Source organism: Lytechinus variegatus, chromosome 16, assembly GCF_018143015.1.
Source record: "Lytechinus variegatus isolate NC3 chromosome 16, Lvar_3.0, whole genome shotgun sequence".
NCBI classification, from domain to species: Eukaryota; Metazoa; Echinodermata; class Echinoidea; order Temnopleuroida; family Toxopneustidae; genus Lytechinus; species Lytechinus variegatus.
Genome location: NC_054755.1, coordinates 26,810,458 through 26,832,073, shown reverse-complemented (window position 1 = coordinate 26,832,073; position 21,616 = coordinate 26,810,458). Strand labels below are relative to the sequence as shown.

Sequence of the window (21,616 nt, the reverse complement as noted above, 5' to 3'; positions counted from 1 at the left end):
AGAAGGAGAAGACAACAACAACACCAAAAGAAGAAGGAAGAAGAAGGAAAAGGAGGAAGAGGAAGAAAAAAGACAGAGAAAAAGAGGAAGCAGGAGAAAAAGAGGAGGAAGACAAATGTATTGGAATGTGTGTAGGTAATAATATGCAGCATATATAAACACTGTATTAAGCACGTTTTAAATGTATTATTATCATTAACATCATCATCACATTCATTATTGCAGCATTCTCGTCAGTGTATAATACGCATGGTTCAAACACCATGCGTGCGGAAATGGAGAACAAGTGGAACCATGCGTAAAATTTCAGCGACATGCGTGGAAAAATTAAATGGAAATATTCAGAAAAAAATAATACACTCTATGAACTCATCTTAGTGATATCAACTTCATTTATCGGGTTGCGCCGAAGTCCCACCAACTTAAGACCACTTACAGGCCTACTACGGCTAGGAAAGTGGCAAGGCGCCCAGCTAGCTCGCGGCTGCTATTGCGGGCATATGACGGCACGGTACGGTCGTTCTGTTGCCTATTCCCCCGTTTGCCCCGCACATCACACCGGCTATGCTCCATGGTGAAACGTCAGATCACAGACTCACACAAAACTTACATGTCGATCTACACGCCATTACGTTGTTTGGTGTTGGAACACACAGTCGTAAATCACTAGGAAGTGTCCGTGATATATTTTGCATTTGTGTATGTGCACGAAAGCCACACGCATGCGCTCAGCTAGCTCAGCGAATTAAGTTGGATGACGCGTCTCGACTCTATTGACCAACTCCATTACATATCACATGACCCTCAATCATGAACGCTGTTTTGTTCCGAAGTTGAATGCATTTCGTGATTTCCCTTTTCTCGAAAATATTTACAATTCATAAGCTGGAAAGCTGCACTACTCTTTCTTTGGACTGAACGGCAAGTATCTGTGCATTTATGTGCATTTGTGTGGGCTTAAAAATACGCCACAATGGGGCTTCCTTAGCGTCTCTATTTGATGAAAAGGCCGTCGCTTCCGCGCTCCGCGAGGGAGGGGTGAACCCCCTCCCGCACCCACCCCCCAGGAGTGGCAGCACAAGTCCCTGACATGGGTGAATTTTTTTCTGGCGAGAACGTTGTTATTGGTCTTAATTGTTTCCAAAGATATAATAATAATAAACTGGTGCTGTGGTTTTTGTGACTGTGAAAGACTTACCTAATGCTACGGTTCCCATCAGGAAAGGCGACCCCATGTAGTGAAAGTCATTGCTTATAGTATTGCCTACTGCCGAGCCAACACCAAATGTTACCACAACCTACAAAGGAAGGGGAAAAACAAACACAACAACTCTTTCAAGGAAAAGTTCTAGGAAAGGTGAAATAACATGGTGAACTATGTGTTATTTATGAGGAATATACATGTATATGAGGGGTACAGACAGGGGAGTGTTTCATGAAACGAAGGGGGGTGATTTCACTAGCAAATTTGCTCTGAGCCAATGAAGATTCAATAGTGATTAAACTTTTAGTAACAGATGTCAGTGAAGTTCACTGTTTGTTTTGTGAAATGCTCCTGAAATCGAGATCAAAAGACTGATCTTTGGATACACAGCTTGATGATGGGGGGGGCAAAGTGGAGAAGTGTTTTGGTTCCCTTTGGAAAACTTTTGTTTCTTTAAACGGGCTAGGATGAACAATACTGAACTTTTCTAACATAAATTTGCTGTATGGGTACAGTACGTACATGTAGGTATTTTTTTCTTCAAGATAATGAAATTTCTGCCCTCACAACATTCCCAAAATGGCTGAAATATAGGAAGGGGGGGTGTCTATACGCTTTAAAATTTTGAAGCCTATCTTTGGATTACACAAAATCTATGAGTTCCATAGTTGCAATCTTCTTCAATTCCGTTCTCTATAATATTGCTAAACAGTTTATACTAAAATTTGAAAGAACTTTTATCATTAACTTGTACAAATGGCTGTTTAACCCTATCTAGGCCGGGGGGGGGGGCCTCGGAGGCCCCCCCCTCAACGAATCGCGCAATATTTTCGCCGCGCAAATTTTTTTGACTGCGCTGCTCGCTGACTTTTTACTTTCAAGTCTTGCGCAACTTTTGAGACCAACTTTGCGTCACCCGGGTATGTGGTTCGGAAATTACGCAACATTATGTAAGTGCATGTCAGACCGAAAATTGCTCAAAAACGTGATTTCATGTACAAAGTCAATGCAAATTGTGTTTTCAACCAAAATTCATAAATGTATGATTATTTTTAGTTTTACTGGTCTAAATGTATTTATTTTATGCTTTTTATGATCACAGAAGAGTCCCCAACAAATTTCATTGAAAAAACAATGAAAAACAAAAGGTCAAAAAACAAAGAAATACATAAGAAATTGCAAAAAACAATAAAATACATAAGAAAATGATTTGATATCGCAATTTTTTTCACGTATACTTGCTAAGAACACCACAAAGAGTTTCTATACCAAAAATTAGTACATTTGGAGCTTTATTTAGGGAGTTAGAGGAAAAAGTATGATTTTGCATACTAATTATGCATAAATTAGCATAATCACTTAATAGCGATTCACATGAAATAAATTACTATACAATCTTGTAGATTATGTCCCAGGCAACCCGCGTGCCAATTTTCGGCGCGATCGCGCGGTCGACGGCCGAGATCTTAGGGGGGGGCCTGGGAGGCCCCCCCCGGCCATATGAACTCCCAAAATACCCCGGCCTAGATAGGGTTAAAACTCAATTGTCCGGACACGAAACAACTGGGTATATTGGCTTGCATGTGAGCTCACCGTTGCGACAAGCAGACCACCTTTGGCCAGTGTAAATAGGGAGACTACAGGCTGGATGATCCGTTGAGCAAACACTATGCTCCCAGACAGAATCCAAACAAAAGCTGGGATGATATAGAGGTATCTATCGAAGAAGAGAATAATACAGCAGAGATGAACTTTTTATATTATCTCCAGTGCCCAGTAAAATATGGCTCAAGTGCATTTTAAACAGTAGCTCCTGTCTTGTGGAAAAGCCTTGGATCCTGTAATAGTGCATTGTAACCGTGGTGGTGAAAATAGTAATGCTATAGTGGTAGTACATTTTAGTTGAAGAAGTGTAACAGCTAGTAGTAGCAGCTTTAGTTTCAGTGACACAACTACTACTACTACTACTACTACTACTACTACTACTACTACTACTACTACTACTACTACTACTACTACTACTACTACTACTACTACTACTACTACTACTACTACTACTACTACTACTACTACTACTACTACTACTACTACTACTACTACTACTACTACTACTACTACTACTACTACTACTACTACTACTACTACTACTACTACTACTACTACTACTACTACTACTACTACTACTACTACTACTACTACTACTACTACTACTACTACTACTACTACTACTACTACTACTACTACTACTACTACTACTACTACTACTACTACTACTACTACTACTACTACTACTACTACTACTACTACTACTACTACTACTACTACTACTACTACTACTACTACTACTACTACTACTACTACTACTACTACTACTACTACTACTACTACTACTACTACTACTACTACTACTACTACTACTACTACTACTACTACTACTACTACTACTACTACTACTACAACTACAACTACTACAACTACTACAACTACTACTACTACTACTACTACTACTACTACTACTACTACTACTACTACTACTACTACTACTACTACTACTACTACTACTACTACTACTACTACTACTACTACTACTACTACTACTACTACTACTACTACTACTACTTCTATTAATACTACTATACTACTACTATTACTACTACTACTACTACTACTACTACTGATAATAATGTATCATATCATGTCTCAACTGTGCTTCATACATGTAAGTGGTATAATATAATTGATAACACAGGTCACCAAAAAAAAATGCTTACTTGCCCCCCCCCCCCCGAAAAAAAGAAGAAGAAGGATTTAGACTTACTTTTCAATATGAAAGAGTTGTGCATAGGCTTCACTCCCAGCCAGTGCATAGCTGATTAGGATTGAAACACTGTGAGACAGAGTAAAAATGACCAAAATAAAATTGATATCTTAAAAAAATTCTGATTTATATACAATCACAACAATCACACAATTCCAAGCAACAATGAAAATTACATTCCCTTTCCATTTAGAACGTCCATTTCCCATTAGACCTTAGTTTTTTCACTTTCACCCGATTCCGTCCAATCTGCTGCTCCTAGATCTACTGTACAACAGAATAGAGAAAATAAAAGCATGAAGCAATGTCCAAATTTTTCTCTCAAAATATTACTAGTTTTTCAAAGTGTAAACACTAATTATATTGTTTTTATCAGGTCATTGATGAAAAAATCTTTTTGCTGACCTTTTGTACCTGAATAAATAAATAAATAAATGAATAAACAAATAAATAAACAAATAAATAGATAGATAAATAAACAATTTTACAAATAAAGAATAAATAAATAAATAGGGGAAGGTGGGGTAAGTTGAGCATAGGGGCAAGTTGAGCCACCAGCCCCAGGCCAATAATGAATGAGTCAGACATTGTGGTGGTGTCATGTATTGATGACCCATAGCATAACCCCTAACCCCACCACATTGTTTCCAACTTTGAAATAAAAAGTAGTTTTTTAGAGGGAAAAATATCAATTTCAGCCAAAAAAGTAAAAAAGAGTGTGAAATAGATAAGTGCTTTATAAACACACATGTCTTTAAATATAATAAAGACATGATAACATTATTAGTCCAGGTATGGATCTTCATTCTTGTCATAGTCTTTTATATGATGGATGTATAATAAATGTGTGGATAAAAAATTATCGCACTAAGTTCGGACTGGGGTAAGTTGAGCCAAACAGCATGGGGCAAGTTGAGCCATGGTAATTCCTATGGTAATGTATCTTAAAAAACAAACAAACCATATAAATCAATTGAAATGCAGGCTGAAAGGAGCAAATTTACATGACTGCTCTTTTCCTTTTACAGGATGTTAGTATTTATAGAGAATTAGCAAGTGAAAAGACTTTGAACAAAAAATTGACATGCTGGTTCTCCCCCATACATTTTGTACATAGTTTTTGTGGCTCAACTTACCCCAGAAGGTGGCTCAAACTTACCCCATATATGGGGCAAGTTGAGCCATTTGACATCGTTTTTTTCAAAGGTCACGATGACTTTCAGTGTGGGGATAGAAAGTTATATATAGGTGGAAAATATTTCAGAAGAATTTAATTTCAAGGCAAGGTACTTATTTCGACAAAATTATTAATCATATCAATTCTAACATGCAAAAAGCAAAAACTGTCACAACTTACCCCGCCTTCCCCTACTCCAATTTACTTGAATGATGTCAATAATTCAATACATTAAAAAAGAATAATATTCAATTTACTTACAACTGTAAGAGGAGAATGATGTCGAATGCTTGGCTGAGGCCCCGTCCAAGAAACAATGTCCCCATCATATGAAGGTTTGGTTTGGCCACTTTCCTGGCTATACTAAGGTGAGAATGCCTTGCTTTTGAAGAACCTGAGAATATGAGAAAAACAGTGATAGACTTTTACCACGATATCACATGGACAGGAAGGTGACAAATGAGGGCGCTTTGCACAGAAATTTTAGTGTATTATTCGGAGGTGCCGTGGCCGAGTGGTCTAAGGCGCCTGGCTATACATAGAAAGTCCAGGGTTCGATCCCTGGCCGCAGCACCTATGCCTGGGAGCAAAACATTTAATCTACAATGCTCTTTTATCCTGCTTTGAAATAAATGGAAATGCTATATGCATTATTGGTAAATGAACTAGGTGTGCACTTGTTAAAAAAAAATTCAGGCAGCAAGTTAAATCAAAGAACTAACGTAACACGTAGATACATGTACAACTACAAATTAAGTGACATATACTAGTATTAGAATCTTTTTGGACAATAGTATTTTTGCCTCTCTTCTTTTATTTTAAATGTCAATAATTTTTAAAAAGATTTTCAGCAATACTTCAATGTTCAAAGATGACGGGTCCTTACCATGGATGGATTCTTCATCGTCAGTCAGATTAGTGAGTGGGACTTGCTGCTCTTCAAAACTCAGACACTGAAAACACAAAATAAAAGTGATACCAAGTTGGTGACAATATCTAATATCCTTCCTTTATACCGCATGCGAATAAATGAACTGTAGATTAGAATGATATTCAACACATTCTCAGTAATGCAATTAATAGCAAAATCCAGTGACTAGAGCTGTACAGGGGAGAGTGGAATTCCTCTCACTTTGCCTGGAGGAAATCATCGGATATCAATGGATAGCGCCATCACCACTCTAAACTCAAGCAACCAACAACAAGCATGGGTATCATCGCATGCATATATTAAAGGGATCTGAGGAAATTTGCTTTGAAAGCAGTATACATACTTTTTGTATGGATAGGGTAAATATTTTTTACAAGTAAGACCATTTTGATACCGATTCATGTACATTGTACATGTACATGTAGGTGCATCATTAGATTCATGCAACGTAACACAATGGGGGCAATTAACGGAAACCAAAACCCAAGAAGAGAATCAATCTTATTGGAAAGAGTAAAATGAGAGGAACAATTAAAAAAAAGTTTCATCAAAATCAGTTATGAAATAAGTTATGGACGATTAAAAAAGTCTTGTACTTTCTATGTGGATCCTCAAATTGGCAAACGTGCTACAAAATGGCAGATTTTGTAGACAACTCCATTTGTTTTGTACACAAATTTTCAGATTTTCCTCATTATCTTTCAAATTGCATCTTGCCTCCTTCTGAGCACAACATATGTCATGGGAAAATATAATCCACACCATATATGTCAAGGTTAGGAGGTGATAATGTGAAATATGTAAAATAAAGGGGAAAATCTGAAAATATGTGTACAAAACAAATGGAGAGTTGTCCACAAAATCAGCCATTTTAAAGCACGTTTGCCAATTTGAGGATCCACATAGAAAGTACAACAAGACTTTTTAATCGTTCATAACTTGCTTATTTTATTTCATAAACGATTTTGATTTAAGTTTTTCCTCTCATTTTACTCTTTCCAATAAGATTGCTTCTCTTCTTGGGTTTTGGTTTCCTTTAAAAACACATGGTCATGTATACACCATTCATTTTGCATTTATAATCTAACAAAATACTTTCAAGTTTACACCTTACACCTCCGAACGCCTTAAATTCCAATATGGCAAATTTCTTTATTTCTGCACAAAAAGGATTTTTTTTTTAAATGGGCACAACACATCTCCAATACCAATGGAAGGGGCGTGACAGCCAGTCAACAGAACATCAACAGCCTTGGCCTTGGATTAATCTGAAACCTGTCTTTTTCTTTTATATTTATCAGTAACCCTTTCCGAGATATACATGTATCAATGTGGTAACTTACTTTATGTTTTTCAATGTTGTATGCATGCGCTCTCTGTAGAACATCAATGAAAAAGTAGATAAGCAGTGCCTGAAAGAGAGACAAATCAGAATCGTCATCATTTTTAAATGACCTTTGACCTTGAGCATGTTACTTGAAACTCATGCAAGACAATCAGGGATACTTGAATACCTGCATGTCCAAGTTCCATGAACTAGATCCATAAACTTCCTAAGTTATGATGACATGAAAACTTAACCTTGGTTAACATTTCGATATTGATTTCTCCAACATGGTCTTAAGTTTATTGACCCTAAATGACCTTTGACCTTGGTCATGTGACATGAAACCCAGGAAGGATATTCAGTAATAATTGATTACCCTTTTGTCCCAAGTTTCATGAACTAGGTCCCTATACTTTTCAAGCTATGACGACATTTCAAAACTTGGTTAAGATTACAATTTTGCCATTGGAAAAGCAGCACCTATAGTCTCCCTCGCTATGCAGGCGAGACAAAAAGAAGAAAAGAATAAAGGGTGAGCAGAATGAGGTAGAGGAGAATGAAAAAGAGAAGAATAAGGAGAAGATGGAGGAGGGGAAAGAAAAAGGAGTAGCAATGGGTGATTTCAAGTTCAGTGTTGACCATTTGGTGTTGGTGTTAGGTCAATTTTTACAAGTTTATAACACAAAACATAAAATGAAGATGGTCCCGAAAAGTCACTCACTAGTTGTTGAGATGTCAATAATGTGATCTGGATCAGTTTTACAAACTCTGAATAGGTTTTGGAGCTAGGGGAAGCAATCTAAACTTCAACACCAAGGCCAACACCGGACTTGAAATCACTCAGTGTATAGAGGATGAAGAGGAGTATGAGGATGAAAAAGAAGAAAAAGAAACATGAAAGAGGAGATGATGAAGGAGAAGAACAGAAGGAAGAAGTGGAAGAATAAGAAGACAAACAGGAAAAGGAGGAAGAAGTCTAAGAAGAATAAGAAAGAAAAGAAGACTATAAAAAACAATAATAACAAGAGAAAGGATAAAAATAAATGAAGAAAAGAATATCACATGTACTAAAGATTTCATACCTGAACAACAAATCCAATCAGAAAGGAGATCAGAAATGGAAGGAATCCAGAATGAGATAATGTCACCGGTAATCCTGCGAAAAAAGAAAACATTCAGAAATCAGCAAATCAATACATGATAAATTATACATGAATGAAAATAAGAATAGAATATATAGAGAGAGAGAGAGAAAAAAAAAGAGAGGGGGTAGGTCAGGAAAGGAGAATATGAAAACAGTAAGTGGTACCAGTAGCGTTTGTGGCTTTGTACAAATGTAGAGACTGACAGTTCTGCTACCAAAATCATTAATTACAAGTATGTAAACATGTATATAAACTTTTTTGTCAAAATATGTTGTTTTCAGTAATAATATCCACAACTCTGGCAACATTCAGGCAGCATTTATTGAACTTAAACCCCAAAAAAGTCTTAGTAAAGAGAGGGAAGAAGAGATAGCGGGAGACAGGGAGGGTGAGAAGGGAGGGGGGATAAGAAAAACTAGGATAGGAATGGGGGGGGGCAAAGAAAAAGAAAGAGATGAGTGCTTATAAATGTTGTAGATGTCAATGACATTACTGTACTATCAATAATGAGATTTGATTAATGGACCATTTACAGTATGATTTGGATTATGTACACTAAATTATTTAAGAAAATATTTAAAAACAATTGGAAGCAGGCATGCTATTATCAACTGATCTTTTCAACTGTACATGTACATGTATACATCGCACATGTTTATCAAGTAAGTTTCATTTCCATTAGCAAACTAGAAACATTTGCACTCTGCTAGATAAATATTAGGTGATGTGTTCTACTCCAAAACCCACACTATATAAACAATGCTTTAGGATATGCATCAACTGCTGGTACATGTACATCATGGATCCTACTAGGATACATAAACCTTCCTCAACAGAATGCTAGATACTTTGCAATACATGTACATCATTTCTTCCCACTGTCGTTCATTCTTTCCTCTCCCCCAACACTTCCTCCTCCTCTTCCACTCAACCTTCTTTCTTTTCCTTCTAATATCTTTCTCCTTCATCTTCATCATTATCTACTGCAGATATGAAAGTTCTTTTCCTCCTCCTTCTCATAATGGTTCTCATCCTTCTCCTTTCCTTACTTTTCTCCTCCTCCATCCACTTCTAATTCTAGTTGTCTTTTCTTTTCCTCCTATGTACCCCCTCCTCCTCCTTCTCCTCCTCCTTCTTCTTCTTCCTTCTTCCGTCTTCTTCTTCTCCTTCTCCTCCTCCTTCTCCTCCCTCTCCTTATCTCTCCTTAATTCAAGAGATCCAATGCAGATATGAAAACACCGAAAAGCAAAACTCACAGACACCCTCCTATTCCTGCCCACCTCTCCCTCTCCTCCTTCTTCTCGTTCTCCTCATCCCCCTCCTTTCTCCTCCTCCGTCTCCCTCTCCTCCTTCCTCTCCTCCTCCCCCTCCTTCTTCTTCTTTTTCTTCCTCCTCCTCCTTCCTTCATGAAATCCATATCTACTGCAGATATGAAAACAGTGAAAAGCAAAACTCACAGACACCCTCCTCTTCCTGCCCACCCCTCCCTCACCTATGCGTAAATTATGCTTACAAAGAGAAAGGTTGCTATGAAGAGTTTTCAGCCATTCTTGTCAAAACAAACGTGAGAAATGGCAACAAACTGATTCAACTCCCAGGCACAGACATCCATACTCCTCAACCAAAACATTATCTACTGCCAATTCTTGTTTTTACATGCAACGTTAGCAATTCTTGTTTTTATACTCTACGGTGATAGAAAATATCAAGACAATTGTTGACCAATCCAAATTGTTTTCAGGTCTCTTCATCGGTGCATTAGCTGGACCATTATTTTAATTCTCTGATAGTTACATAAAATGTACAGTACATGTATGAGACATATCAAACGCTTTCTTTAGAGAAACACCATTGATTATGTAAACAATGCATGACAGATCATTGCGGAGCTGTAAACAGTCTGCTACAATCATCATCAGTCAAGGGGGTTAGTAAGATTAGATGGTGATGGTAATTGGACAGTTAAAGACAACCCGTGGGGGGCTGTGAATTATGCATGGTTCTATGCATAAGAAACTCACACATCTAGGGCATAGAAAGAGGGATTGCTGGGTTTGAAGTGCCCTTTCTTGGTAATCTATTCAGGCATCATAACAAACACAAGAGTCAAACCTTTCAAAGGCCTCTCTAAATCCAACTCCAAGTTCGATCCTGATGGTGTACACGTACATTGATGCAGAATGCATGCATTATTATTATGAATGTCCTTGTTTCAGAAATTTTTTGTGTGTACATGAATGTAAAAAAATATACAAAACAGCAATGGTCATGAAGAACATATGCAGTTTGCATACATTTCAGGTGTTAGACTAAATTTAGTGGCCATAATTATTAACATGAAAGGCTAAAAGGTCAAATCCACCTCAGAAAAATGTTGATTTGAATCAATAGAGAAAAATCAGACAAGCACAATGCTGAAAATTTCATCAAAATCGGATGTAAAATAAAAAAGTTACGACATTTCAAAGTTTTGCTTATTTTCAACAAAAAAAGTTATATGAACGAGCCAGTTACACCCAAATGAGAGAGTTGATGATGTCACTCACTCACTATTTCTTTTGTTTTTTATTGTTTGAATTATACAATATTTCAATTTTTACGAATTTGATGATTACATGTAGGACCTCCTTGCCTGAAGCACAAAATGTTAAAATAATGGAATTCCACGTGTTCAGGGAGGAATGAAACTTCATTTCACATGACAATGATGAGAAAATCAAAATATTTCATATTTCATATAATAAAATACAAAAGAAATAGTGAGTGAGTGATGTCATCAACTCTCTCATTTGGATGTAACTGGCTCGTTCATATAACTATTTTGTTGAAAATAAGCGAAACTTTAAAATGCCATAACTTTCTCATTTTACATCCGATTTTGATATTTTCAGTGTTATGCTTGTTGAATTTTTCTCTTTTTATTCAAATCAAGTTTTTTTGGGGTGGACTTGTCCTTTAAAATTCAAAATTTTTCCTAAATTGGATTTGTTTTGTTGTTGCTTTTGTTGATAATTTGAATAACTTATGTGTACTTGTATTTCAGTGGCAAAAATTGTGGTTGTTTCCAGTCTCCTTTGATTAGAATTACACAGAAACATGTAGGCCTAAGCCCGGGGGCGGGGGCTACTTGAATTACATGTATAACATGATACCCACATACATGTGCAACATCAAAGTAAAAAATAGGGGGGTCTATACGTCTAGAACTACATTTAAATAAAGGTCTTAAAATGGGGGCCTCCGGAATGGCTCTTGGATCAATGATCGCTAAAAATGCAATCAATGCTCTGGAATTGACCACATTTATAAAAAAAGGGGGTCTCCAGAACTCATTATATTGTACATGTAGGGGAAGGCGGGGTAAGTTGTGACAGTTTTTGCTTTTTGCATGTTAGAATTGATATGATTAATAATCTTGTCAAAATAAGTACCTTGCCTTGAAATTTCATTCTTCTGAAATATTTTCCACCTATATATAACTTTCTACCCCAACACTGAAAGTCATCGTGACCTTTGAAAAAAACGATGTCAAATGGCTCAACTTGCCCCATGTATGGGGTAAGTTTGAGCCACCTTCTGGGGTAATTTGAGCCACAAAAACTATGTACAAAATGTATGGGGGAGAACCAGCATGTCAATTTTTTGTTTAAAGTCTTTTCACTTGCTAATTTTCTATAAATACTAACATTCTGTAAAAGGAAAAGAGCAGTCATGTCAATTTGCTCCTTTGAGCCTGCATTTAAATCGACTTTTATGGTTTGTTTGTTTTTTAAGATACATTACCATAGCAATTACCATGGCTCAACTTACCCCATGCTGTTTGGCTCAACTTACCCCAGTCCGAACTTAGTGCGATAATTTTGTATCCACACATTTATTATGCATCCATCATATAAAAGACTATGACAAGAATGAAGATCCATACCTAGACTAATAATGTTGTTATCATGTCTTTATTATATTTAAAGACGTGTGTGTTTATAAAGCACTTATCTATTTCACACTCTTTTTTACTTTTTTGGCTGAAATTCACATTTTCCCCTCTAAAAAACTACTTTTTGTTTCAAAGTTGGAAACAATGTGGTGGGGTTAGGGGTTACGCTATGGGTCATCAATACATGACACCACCACAATGTCTGACTCATTCATTATTGGCCTGGGGCTGGTGGCTCAACTTGCCCCTATGCTCAACTTACCCCGCCTTCCCCTACATGGTAGTGGCTATGGTAGCGCACTAGAACGAGAATCATGAGGGTTTCTGGAACGGGGAAAAATATCAACTTCTATGGCTTTCTAAATTGGTGATGCTCTGGAACGGAAATTTAGGCTGAAAATGGGGGTCTCGACTCTTGACCACAGCATATACATGTCCGTATCTTTAATACATTTATATTACATGTAAGTACTAGGCCCCGGGGCTTATGCATGGACTTGGAACTTTTGGGCACCACACCATACAAGTACATGTGTATGTGTACATGTAGGTTTTCAATAACAGTGTAAATTAAAAATGATTATGGAAGAAAAGAAAACTCTACTCACCAAGAATTCCAGTCCCCAAGATGCAGGCAATGGTCACAAAATCTGAAAAAGAAAAAAGGATACATAAGGTCACAGGAGAATTACAAAAAACCCAGAACTGAAAGAAAAGGACCGAATATCAAATTGTTTTTTAAGGAGCAGAAAAATGCAACACTTTAGGGGCAGTAAAGCCTCTTATCACAACCAAGTGAAAATATTCAAGAAGGTGAAAATACAGCCATCATATGATCACATGTACACCATTAGAATGGGACACTGTCTCTTTTGAGGTGGCAATGGAGCCGCAGATCCCACTTTTGTTTTAAGGGGTGCGTTTTTGTCACTTTAATATTTGACAAGCCAGAAAAATACACGCTGTGTATAATGTACTCCATCAATCAGAAATTTAAAAAAAAGTAACAAATCATACAAAAAAAGTATTGGTGTATTCATATCAAAAAAGAGAAACAAATACTCTAACAAGTGGAATGCCTCTGGCCGTCTCACCTGCATCACGCAGTTCAATATAGCAGCAGTGCTGACTTTGAAAACTACTCTAACTCGCATGAGATGTTCAGTGATACATGGTTACTATTATGTCCACTTTTTATGAACTAGACCAATAAACTTACAGAGATATGGTTATTCAACAAAAAAACTCCAACATGGCCAAAGTTCATTGACCTTACATGACCTTTGACCTTGATCATGTGACCTGAAACTCGCACAAGATGTTCAGTGATACTTGATTACTCTTATGTCCAAGTTTCATGAATCAGATCCATAAACTTTCAAAGTTAAGATGGTAATTCAACAGATACACCCAGTTCGGCCAATGTTTATTGACCTTTGACCTTGGTCATGTGACCTGAAATGCGCACAAGATGTTAAGTGATACTTGATTACTCTAATGTCCAAGTTTCATGAATTAGATCCATAAGCTTTCAAAGTTATGATGGTAATTCAACAGATACCCCCAATTCGGCCAAAGTTCATTGACCTAGGCTTACATGACCTTTGACCTTGATCATGGGACCTGAAACTCGCACAGGATGTTCAGTGATACTTGATTACTCTTACAATATGTCCAAGTTTCATGAATCAGATCCATAAACTTTCAAAGTTATGATGGTAATTCAACAGATACACCCAATTCGGCCAATGTTCATTGACCTTTGACCTTGGTCATGTGACCTGAAATGCGCACAGGATGTTCAGTGATACTTGATTACTCTAATGTCCAAGTTTCATGAATCAGATCCATAAACTTTCAAAGTTATGATGGTAATTCAACAGATACCCCCAATTCGGCCAAAGTTCATTGACCCTAAATGACCTTGACCTTAATCATGAGACCTGAAACTTGCACAAAATGTTCAGTGATGCTTGATTACTATTATGTCCAAGTTTCATGAATCAGATCCATAAACTTTTAAAGTTATGATGGGAATTCAACAGATACCCCCAATTCGGCCAAAGTTCATTGACCCTAAATGACCTTTGACCTTGGTCATGTGACATAAAACTCATGCAGGATGTCCAGTGATACTTGATTAACCTTATGTCCAAGTTTCATGAACTAGGTACATATACTTTCTAAGTTATGACGTCATTTCAAAAACTTAATCTCAGGTTAAGATTTTGATGTTGATTCCTCCAACATGGTCTAAGTTCATTGACCCTACATGACCTTTGACCTTGGTCATGTGACATGAAACTCTTAAAGGATGTTCAGTAATACTTGATTAACCTTATGGCCAAGTTTCATGAACTAGGTCCATATACTTTCTAAGTTATGATGTCATTTCAAACACTTAACCTCAGGTCAAGATTTGATGTTGACGCCGCCGCCGTCGGAAAAGTGGCGCCTATAGTCTCACTCTGCTATGCAGGTGAGACAAAAAGGGAATGGTTGGCATGTCTGGATCCATGTATGAAGAAGTGCCATCCCCCAAAAGAGCAAGGAAATAACATGTACAGTAAATACAAATTTCACAACTGTTCATTCAAATACATGTATCAATAAAAACTACTATGAAGTTATAAAAAAATTGAAACCCGAGTTCCTGACATTTAAACTGGAACTCTGGTATCACCCCCTTATAATTCAACCCTGATCTGTATGGCTGATAACATCAAAATGTCAAATTTACTAGATGTTAATTTAATAGCACTTATCGGAATGCTGGCCAAAGTAAGCACAGGAAATTCATTTCATCTGGTATTTTGGCCATTGATCACTTGTAATAGTTTAAACACAAAATGAAAAGTTGAGAAGTAAAAGAGTTTCCAACATTCAATGTGCTCTTTCTTCCTTTAAATATTAGTGTCATACATTTTTAGTTTAATTTTCTCTTCCATTTGAAATGTCTAATTTCATGAAATACCAATTTCTCTTTAAAATATCTACTTCTCACCTTAGGATATTCACTTTCTTCCCTTAGTTTAAAGTTACAGTATAGTTCCTTTCTTTAAAATATATATTTCGTTCCTTCTAGGTTAAGTACCCACAAGCATCCCTTTAAAATATCAACACTTACATGTACATGTCATGCAATGCCCACTCTGCTTTGTTTCCAATTATTTCACGATTTATAACCAAATAGTAAAATTAGCCATATGCTCAGTCAATAATCAAATTCATTCCCAATAAAACTGTAACTTGAAATTTACATGAAAATTAAGCACCTGTCTGTCAAAAAATGTGTATTAAAGGAATACCCTACCAGTATTTGCAATGAAATGTCATACATGTAAATGATGAATTTACTCAAGTCCAACTGAACTCAATTTAAAGAATATCATAATTTATATTCAAAGTATCATTGATAATTCACTACCCATTAGTTTGTTGTTTAATATTGCCTCTTGATTTTCTTTTTAAATCCTGTATAACTTTACGATGATCTACATGCATGTATAATTTTTTTGTTATAATATGAATTACACATGTGTGCATTTTTGTGTGCATGAGAACTTTTATTTTGCAAAGCCTTAAATTCGTCTTTATCAAAGATTCTCCTTTCCCATTCAAATTTATAGTAAAATGAACATTCCTTGTGTATTACAGTATATTGCAATATTCAATATACATCGTTTGAAATAATATATTTATAAAGTGGTCTATAAATGATCAATCAATCAACTTTCTTCCCCTAGATATATCCAATTTTCTTCTAGCATTCGTTTTAAACAAATCCTTTTCTTTTCTTTGATTGATATCAAATCTACAATGATCAATTTCTTTTGGGGCTGTAAAATACTTTGCTTCCTTTCCTTTCATCCCTTTAAAATGTGACTTTTACTCTCTTGGGACGCGAGGCCTGTAGCGCATTCCCAATAAAGGTGTCTTGTAACAATCAATAACTCCTTGGGCTTTCTCACACGCCAACCATACTCAATTTAATATCCACCTTCTAATCTTATCAAGTAGAGGAAGAGTGTTAGATTCATATGTGAATAGTATGCTGGTGCATCTGCAAGTAAATTTATTCAACCTCGACGCACGATTCACATGCATACAGAACATGTACATGAACAAGTAAAATTATGCATGACTGAAATACTGACTCGAGAGAAACACAAAAATTCTAAGTGATTATAAATTCATATCATTATCGAAATGATTGTTTCAAGAGAGTACAGTGTATTTATGAAGCTGGGAACTGGGAAATATCAAGAAGTATCTACATGTACTTTATAAGAAGTATGATTTTAAAAATGTCACAGATACCAATGATCTGTCATTCTGAAATACATGTGTAATTAGGCAAATAAATTGTATTGATAATCATTGATAAATAACAATGCAGGTTCAGAGCACTTCAAAATGGTAATCAAAACAAGTACATACATGCATCATCAGCATGTACTTTTGAAGAGTCTGGATGTACAGTGTATGTACATGCAATACAACAAATCCAAGAGGCTCCTACATTGTACATCATGTTTCTGATTATAATTATCATAACTTATACATGCACTGAATGTTAAAGCAAATATTTCAACATAAAAGTTATAGAATTTCTAACAAGACATGTATGTAATATTCTCAAAATGATGTACTATTGTGCATGTTATACAAATCCTCCATTCGCACCTACATATACACCTTCAAGTTTTATTCAGAACGATAAATAATTCATTTGTTATTAAGTGTATAGAGATGCACTTATAATTATTGTTATTATCATCATTATTATGATTATTATTTATTATTAAAATGACAATTTAACATCATCATCATTAGTATTATTATATTATTATTATCATTATTATTATAATAATGATAATAATTGTAATTATATTATCATCATCATCATTATGATTGTTTGTTTCCTGCATGTTGTTATCACATCATTCACATGACAACAAAGAGTCTTTTGCCACCTGTTACATACATGTACACTGTACAAGCCCACCATAAATGGATTTACAATTACATACACATGTACATTTGTCATTTACAATGAATGTATGCATGTTTCAAACACCTATTTCAAATTTCTAATTTTTAATCAATTATGAAGGCTTGCTGGGGAAGTTGACTATTAACATTTCTGGATTGCATCCAGTTAATGCATTTGTACATGTAAATTGCATGTTCGCAGGAGATCTAATTTTCTGGGTCACAGACTAACAGGTGGATGCCCATATATGAATTTTTCTTACATGTACTTCTACTTAATAATATCTGTTTTTATTATTTTTTTCCTTTCACATAGATCTATCATTTTCTTATAATTTATACATGTATGTACATATAAAGTTGGATTCCCTTATAAAAAGAGAATGCAGATCACAAAAGGTCTGAAAATATGCATTATCGTATTTCATAAAATCTTCATAATCATTTATGCATGACTGATCACAATTTGCACCTTAGTGAAAAACAAAGCCTTGCATGTACATGTATATAAAGTACAGGTACTTACATGCATATCACTTTCATACACCGTATTAAGTAGATTGATGCTAGCCAGCAAGGTTAGAGGGGGGGGGGGGTTCTCTCCTTCTTGTTTACGCCTTTTACAATGTTGTAATTTTAAATAATTCCTTTATTATGATTTAATAATGCATCAGTTTTATCCATTTTCACAGGAAATTATGAAAAATATGAAGAAACATGGACATGTAATTGCAACTACTGACTAACAGTAGTGAAACATTCACTTGTCCACAAACATTTGCAAAGTGATACCAACTAATACACTCCTCTCTAAAAAAACGACAAAGAAATATTGTAGGTCATGATCCTTGAAGCATTGCAAGTTTAAATGTTCAATAATCACAGCAAGGTCAGAATTTTATGATCAGTTCTGTATTCCATGACAAAGCCAAAATGGTGGCGAGACCATCAGCAAGTTTTGTCTTCGCTGTTTGTTATAAACACTTAGCCTAATATACATGTACATGTACATGTATGTAGTATTTCATGAAGTAAAGTCAGATGTCTATAATCATTTTGTCAAAGAATTGGAATGGTGAATTGTTAAAGCCTGTGTATAGCTTTGGTAAAGGGTCAATAATGTGATTGATAATCGAATATCATCTAATATGACAGTCTTACTGAAGTGTAGAGACCGTTAGATATTTTTCCAACTGCACTTCTCTGAGAAAATTTCAAATATTCAAATCTTGGATATATAGCGCCCTCTCTCAGCGATGCTTGTTTTACATGTATATTTAAAAAATGGGCATTCAAGCACTTATCTTATGAATTTAGTGATTAGATATATCCAAAAGTTACAGACAAAGAACATATCTTGAAAGTTTCAGCCCATTCCATGATTTGGAATAGGATTTAATTGAAAGACAAAAACACACAGATATTTTAATTTGATCGGGTGACCCGATCAAGTTAAATTTCCATGTAAAATCGCAAAATTTATCCTGTAAAACACATTTTCATTTCATATCCTCCAAATCATAACTGTTATAGGGCATATCCATTCATATTAGCTAGCAATGAATTGGAATAGTGATAGGTGCATTTTGGTGGATTTACCAAAACTATACACAAGCTTTAATGGTCATACCACATTTTACAACTGTACATCTAATGGAACTACATGTACATGTACAAGCCACTGAAGTACCAAGTTCTTGGCATCATGAACTTGGAGAAAGACCTTGCTTTAGCACATGATTTCTACTCTCCAAACGCATTCTGGCTAAGCCAGTGGCGGATTCAATGGGGGGGGATATTTGGCCCATGCCCCCCACCCTTTGAGAGGCATAGTCTTTTTTAATGTAAATATGCCATTCTTACACAAGTGTGCCCCCCTCCCCCTTTGAAAGCTACATGTACATCATATTAATGGCAATGTTATTCATACAAGACTCAGACCTTTTTTGTTTTTGTTTTCGTTTTTGCTTGTCAAATTTTTTGTGGACAAAAATGACCTTCAATTTTGGGCGAAAACATTTTTTGGGGGCTTGTCAAATTTTCATGAGGAAAATGTGCCCCCCCCCTTTGGAAAATCCTGGATCCGACCCTGGGCTAAGCCTACATGTTGTCTTGGTTGTGAATATATTGATAACGATAATGTGTTTTGAGATGTCTGTGATCAGTGCAGAAATACAGAATTCTTCTCTGTAACATTATTTTGATGGTCCACATTATTTTGATGGTCCGCCTTATTTCTGGTTTAAATGTTCTTGGCTGATTGTTGTTCTGTTCATGAAGGGAAAGTTTACCCTAAGGAAAAAATTTATAGTGGAAATATCAAAAAAAATTATAGTGGAAATAACAAAAAAAATATTAACATTGGCAAAGGTTGAGGAAAATCCACCAATCCCCCCCCCAAAAAAAAAAAGTAGGAGAATTTTAATATTTTTTTTATTTGTGACATCATAAATGAGCAGCTTCCCCATATCGACTATCTCAAACCATGGTAAAAAAAACGAACAATGAAATTAAATTTTCTCAAAAGAATTAAACAATTTTTACTTTACCTTCAGTATATCATCAGACAAATCATTCTTAACCCACTCTTGAAAAAAAAGGCAACATCATGCCACCCTCTCTATGCATATCATAGCTTAGCTTACATAGTAGCTACTATGAAAGAAAGCAAGATGGCGATCACTCTCACGTATTGCGAGGTTAGTATTAGTATACTAATTTTTTTACCATACTAGTTTGAGATAGTCACAATGATGTCACAAATCAAAAAACATTAAAATTTTCCTACCTTTTTTGGATGGCGATGTAAACATGATCAGTAAGTTACATCGCCATCCCATCTTCTCATTTCTGGGATTTTTTAATTCGTATCGTTTTAAAAATGTAATCGATAATGCATAAATGTCGAAAATGAAGTTCTAGCCCATTTACATGATTTAATTATTTTGGGCTAGAACTTTTAGCTTTTTTAGGAAAAGTAGAAATCTCGAGGGGGGGGGGGGTCAATTTGCCTAGGGTCCGTCCTGTATTTTGTATGCATGACCACAATCCTAGCTATAGTTATATTATAACCTAGTTCATTGAATGAGTGGCTCCGTGGAGAGTAAGCACACATTCTCTAGGTGCCTCTTGGCTACTCCCCCCCCCCAAAAAAATAATAATAATAATTTAAAAAAAAACAAGAGTCAAGACGACCAAAATTACAAAACAAACATGACACAAATTGACAGTGTCAATGAAATGACAAAATAAAAACAAAGTCAAAAATAACATTATTTATTAACTGCAATTGCAAACCTGCGCCTGCCAAACAAATAAAATAAGGAAAAACTTACAACACTGAATAAACACAACACCGACTCCAATACTCTGAAGAAACGTTCTGCTTTCTTCGGTTCTTGTTTGATCAGAAATGTCAGAGGACATCCCGAGCGACTCATCCTCCGTCTCCGATTTGTACCCATCCACCAGAAGAAGGTCGGGGCCGATCCCCGGTGCTTCAGCGTTACATTCCCGTTCCCTGTCGCTATTTGCAAACGGTGAATTGGGATTTTCAAGCTCGTGCGTGATATCAAAAGTATCTTCCAAGTTTATCTCCTCTTCGTCGTCCATTTTTTTCAAGAAGTTTAAACCAAGTATCCTCAAACTAGACCTTGACCTAGATGTGGGTCATCAATCAAGCATGCTAGAAATTAGATGTAAATTTTCATTCCGAACTCGGAGCTGGCCCTTCCACTCTAATCAGTCGAGTAGTACCGGTATACGGTATGCTAGCTACGGACGTGGCCAGTGGCAGGTTTCACATGTCTTTTCTAAACAGAAGTTCACGGACATCCCAGAGATGTATGGGGCTTGACCACATCGAAAGCTTTTGAGGAAATTAAGCCCTGGAAATAAGACTTGCGTCTACGATTGTATTGAGAAAGTGACCCCATAAGTGAAGTTAGCTTCTGAAAAAATATAAGAAATTTCGGAGGAATATCAAGGTCAAATAGATAGAAGTGGTGGATTAGAAGGAGGTCACTAAGGGCAGGGGCCGTGGAAGGGGAGGGGGGGGGGGGGCTGGGGGATTCCCCCACTTTTTT

At 36.0% G+C, this 21,616-nt stretch overlaps 1 protein-coding gene across 1 annotated transcript in view; it reads right to left on the bottom strand.

Moving 5' to 3' along the window:
* The window catches only part of LOC121429670, a 34,119-nt gene extending 12,840 nt beyond the window's left edge, over positions 1 to 21,279 (bottom strand). Inside the window, exons 1-9 of the mRNA XM_041626829.1 lie at positions 20,867 to 21,279; positions 13,145 to 13,186; positions 8,540 to 8,613; positions 7,474 to 7,542; positions 6,086 to 6,152; positions 5,461 to 5,593; positions 4,023 to 4,091; positions 2,798 to 2,921; positions 1,199 to 1,298 (exon numbers count right to left, since the gene is read on the bottom strand). Of these exons, the coding sequence (XP_041482763.1) occupies positions 1,199 to 1,298; positions 2,798 to 2,921; positions 4,023 to 4,091; positions 5,461 to 5,593; positions 6,086 to 6,152; positions 7,474 to 7,542; positions 8,540 to 8,613; positions 13,145 to 13,186; positions 20,867 to 21,143 (955 nt within the window). The 5' untranslated portion in view covers positions 21,144 to 21,279. The remainder of the gene's footprint in view (positions 1 to 1,198; positions 1,299 to 2,797; positions 2,922 to 4,022; positions 4,092 to 5,460; positions 5,594 to 6,085; positions 6,153 to 7,473; positions 7,543 to 8,539; positions 8,614 to 13,144; positions 13,187 to 20,866) is intronic.
* Positions 21,280 to 21,616: the final 337 nt, after the last annotated feature.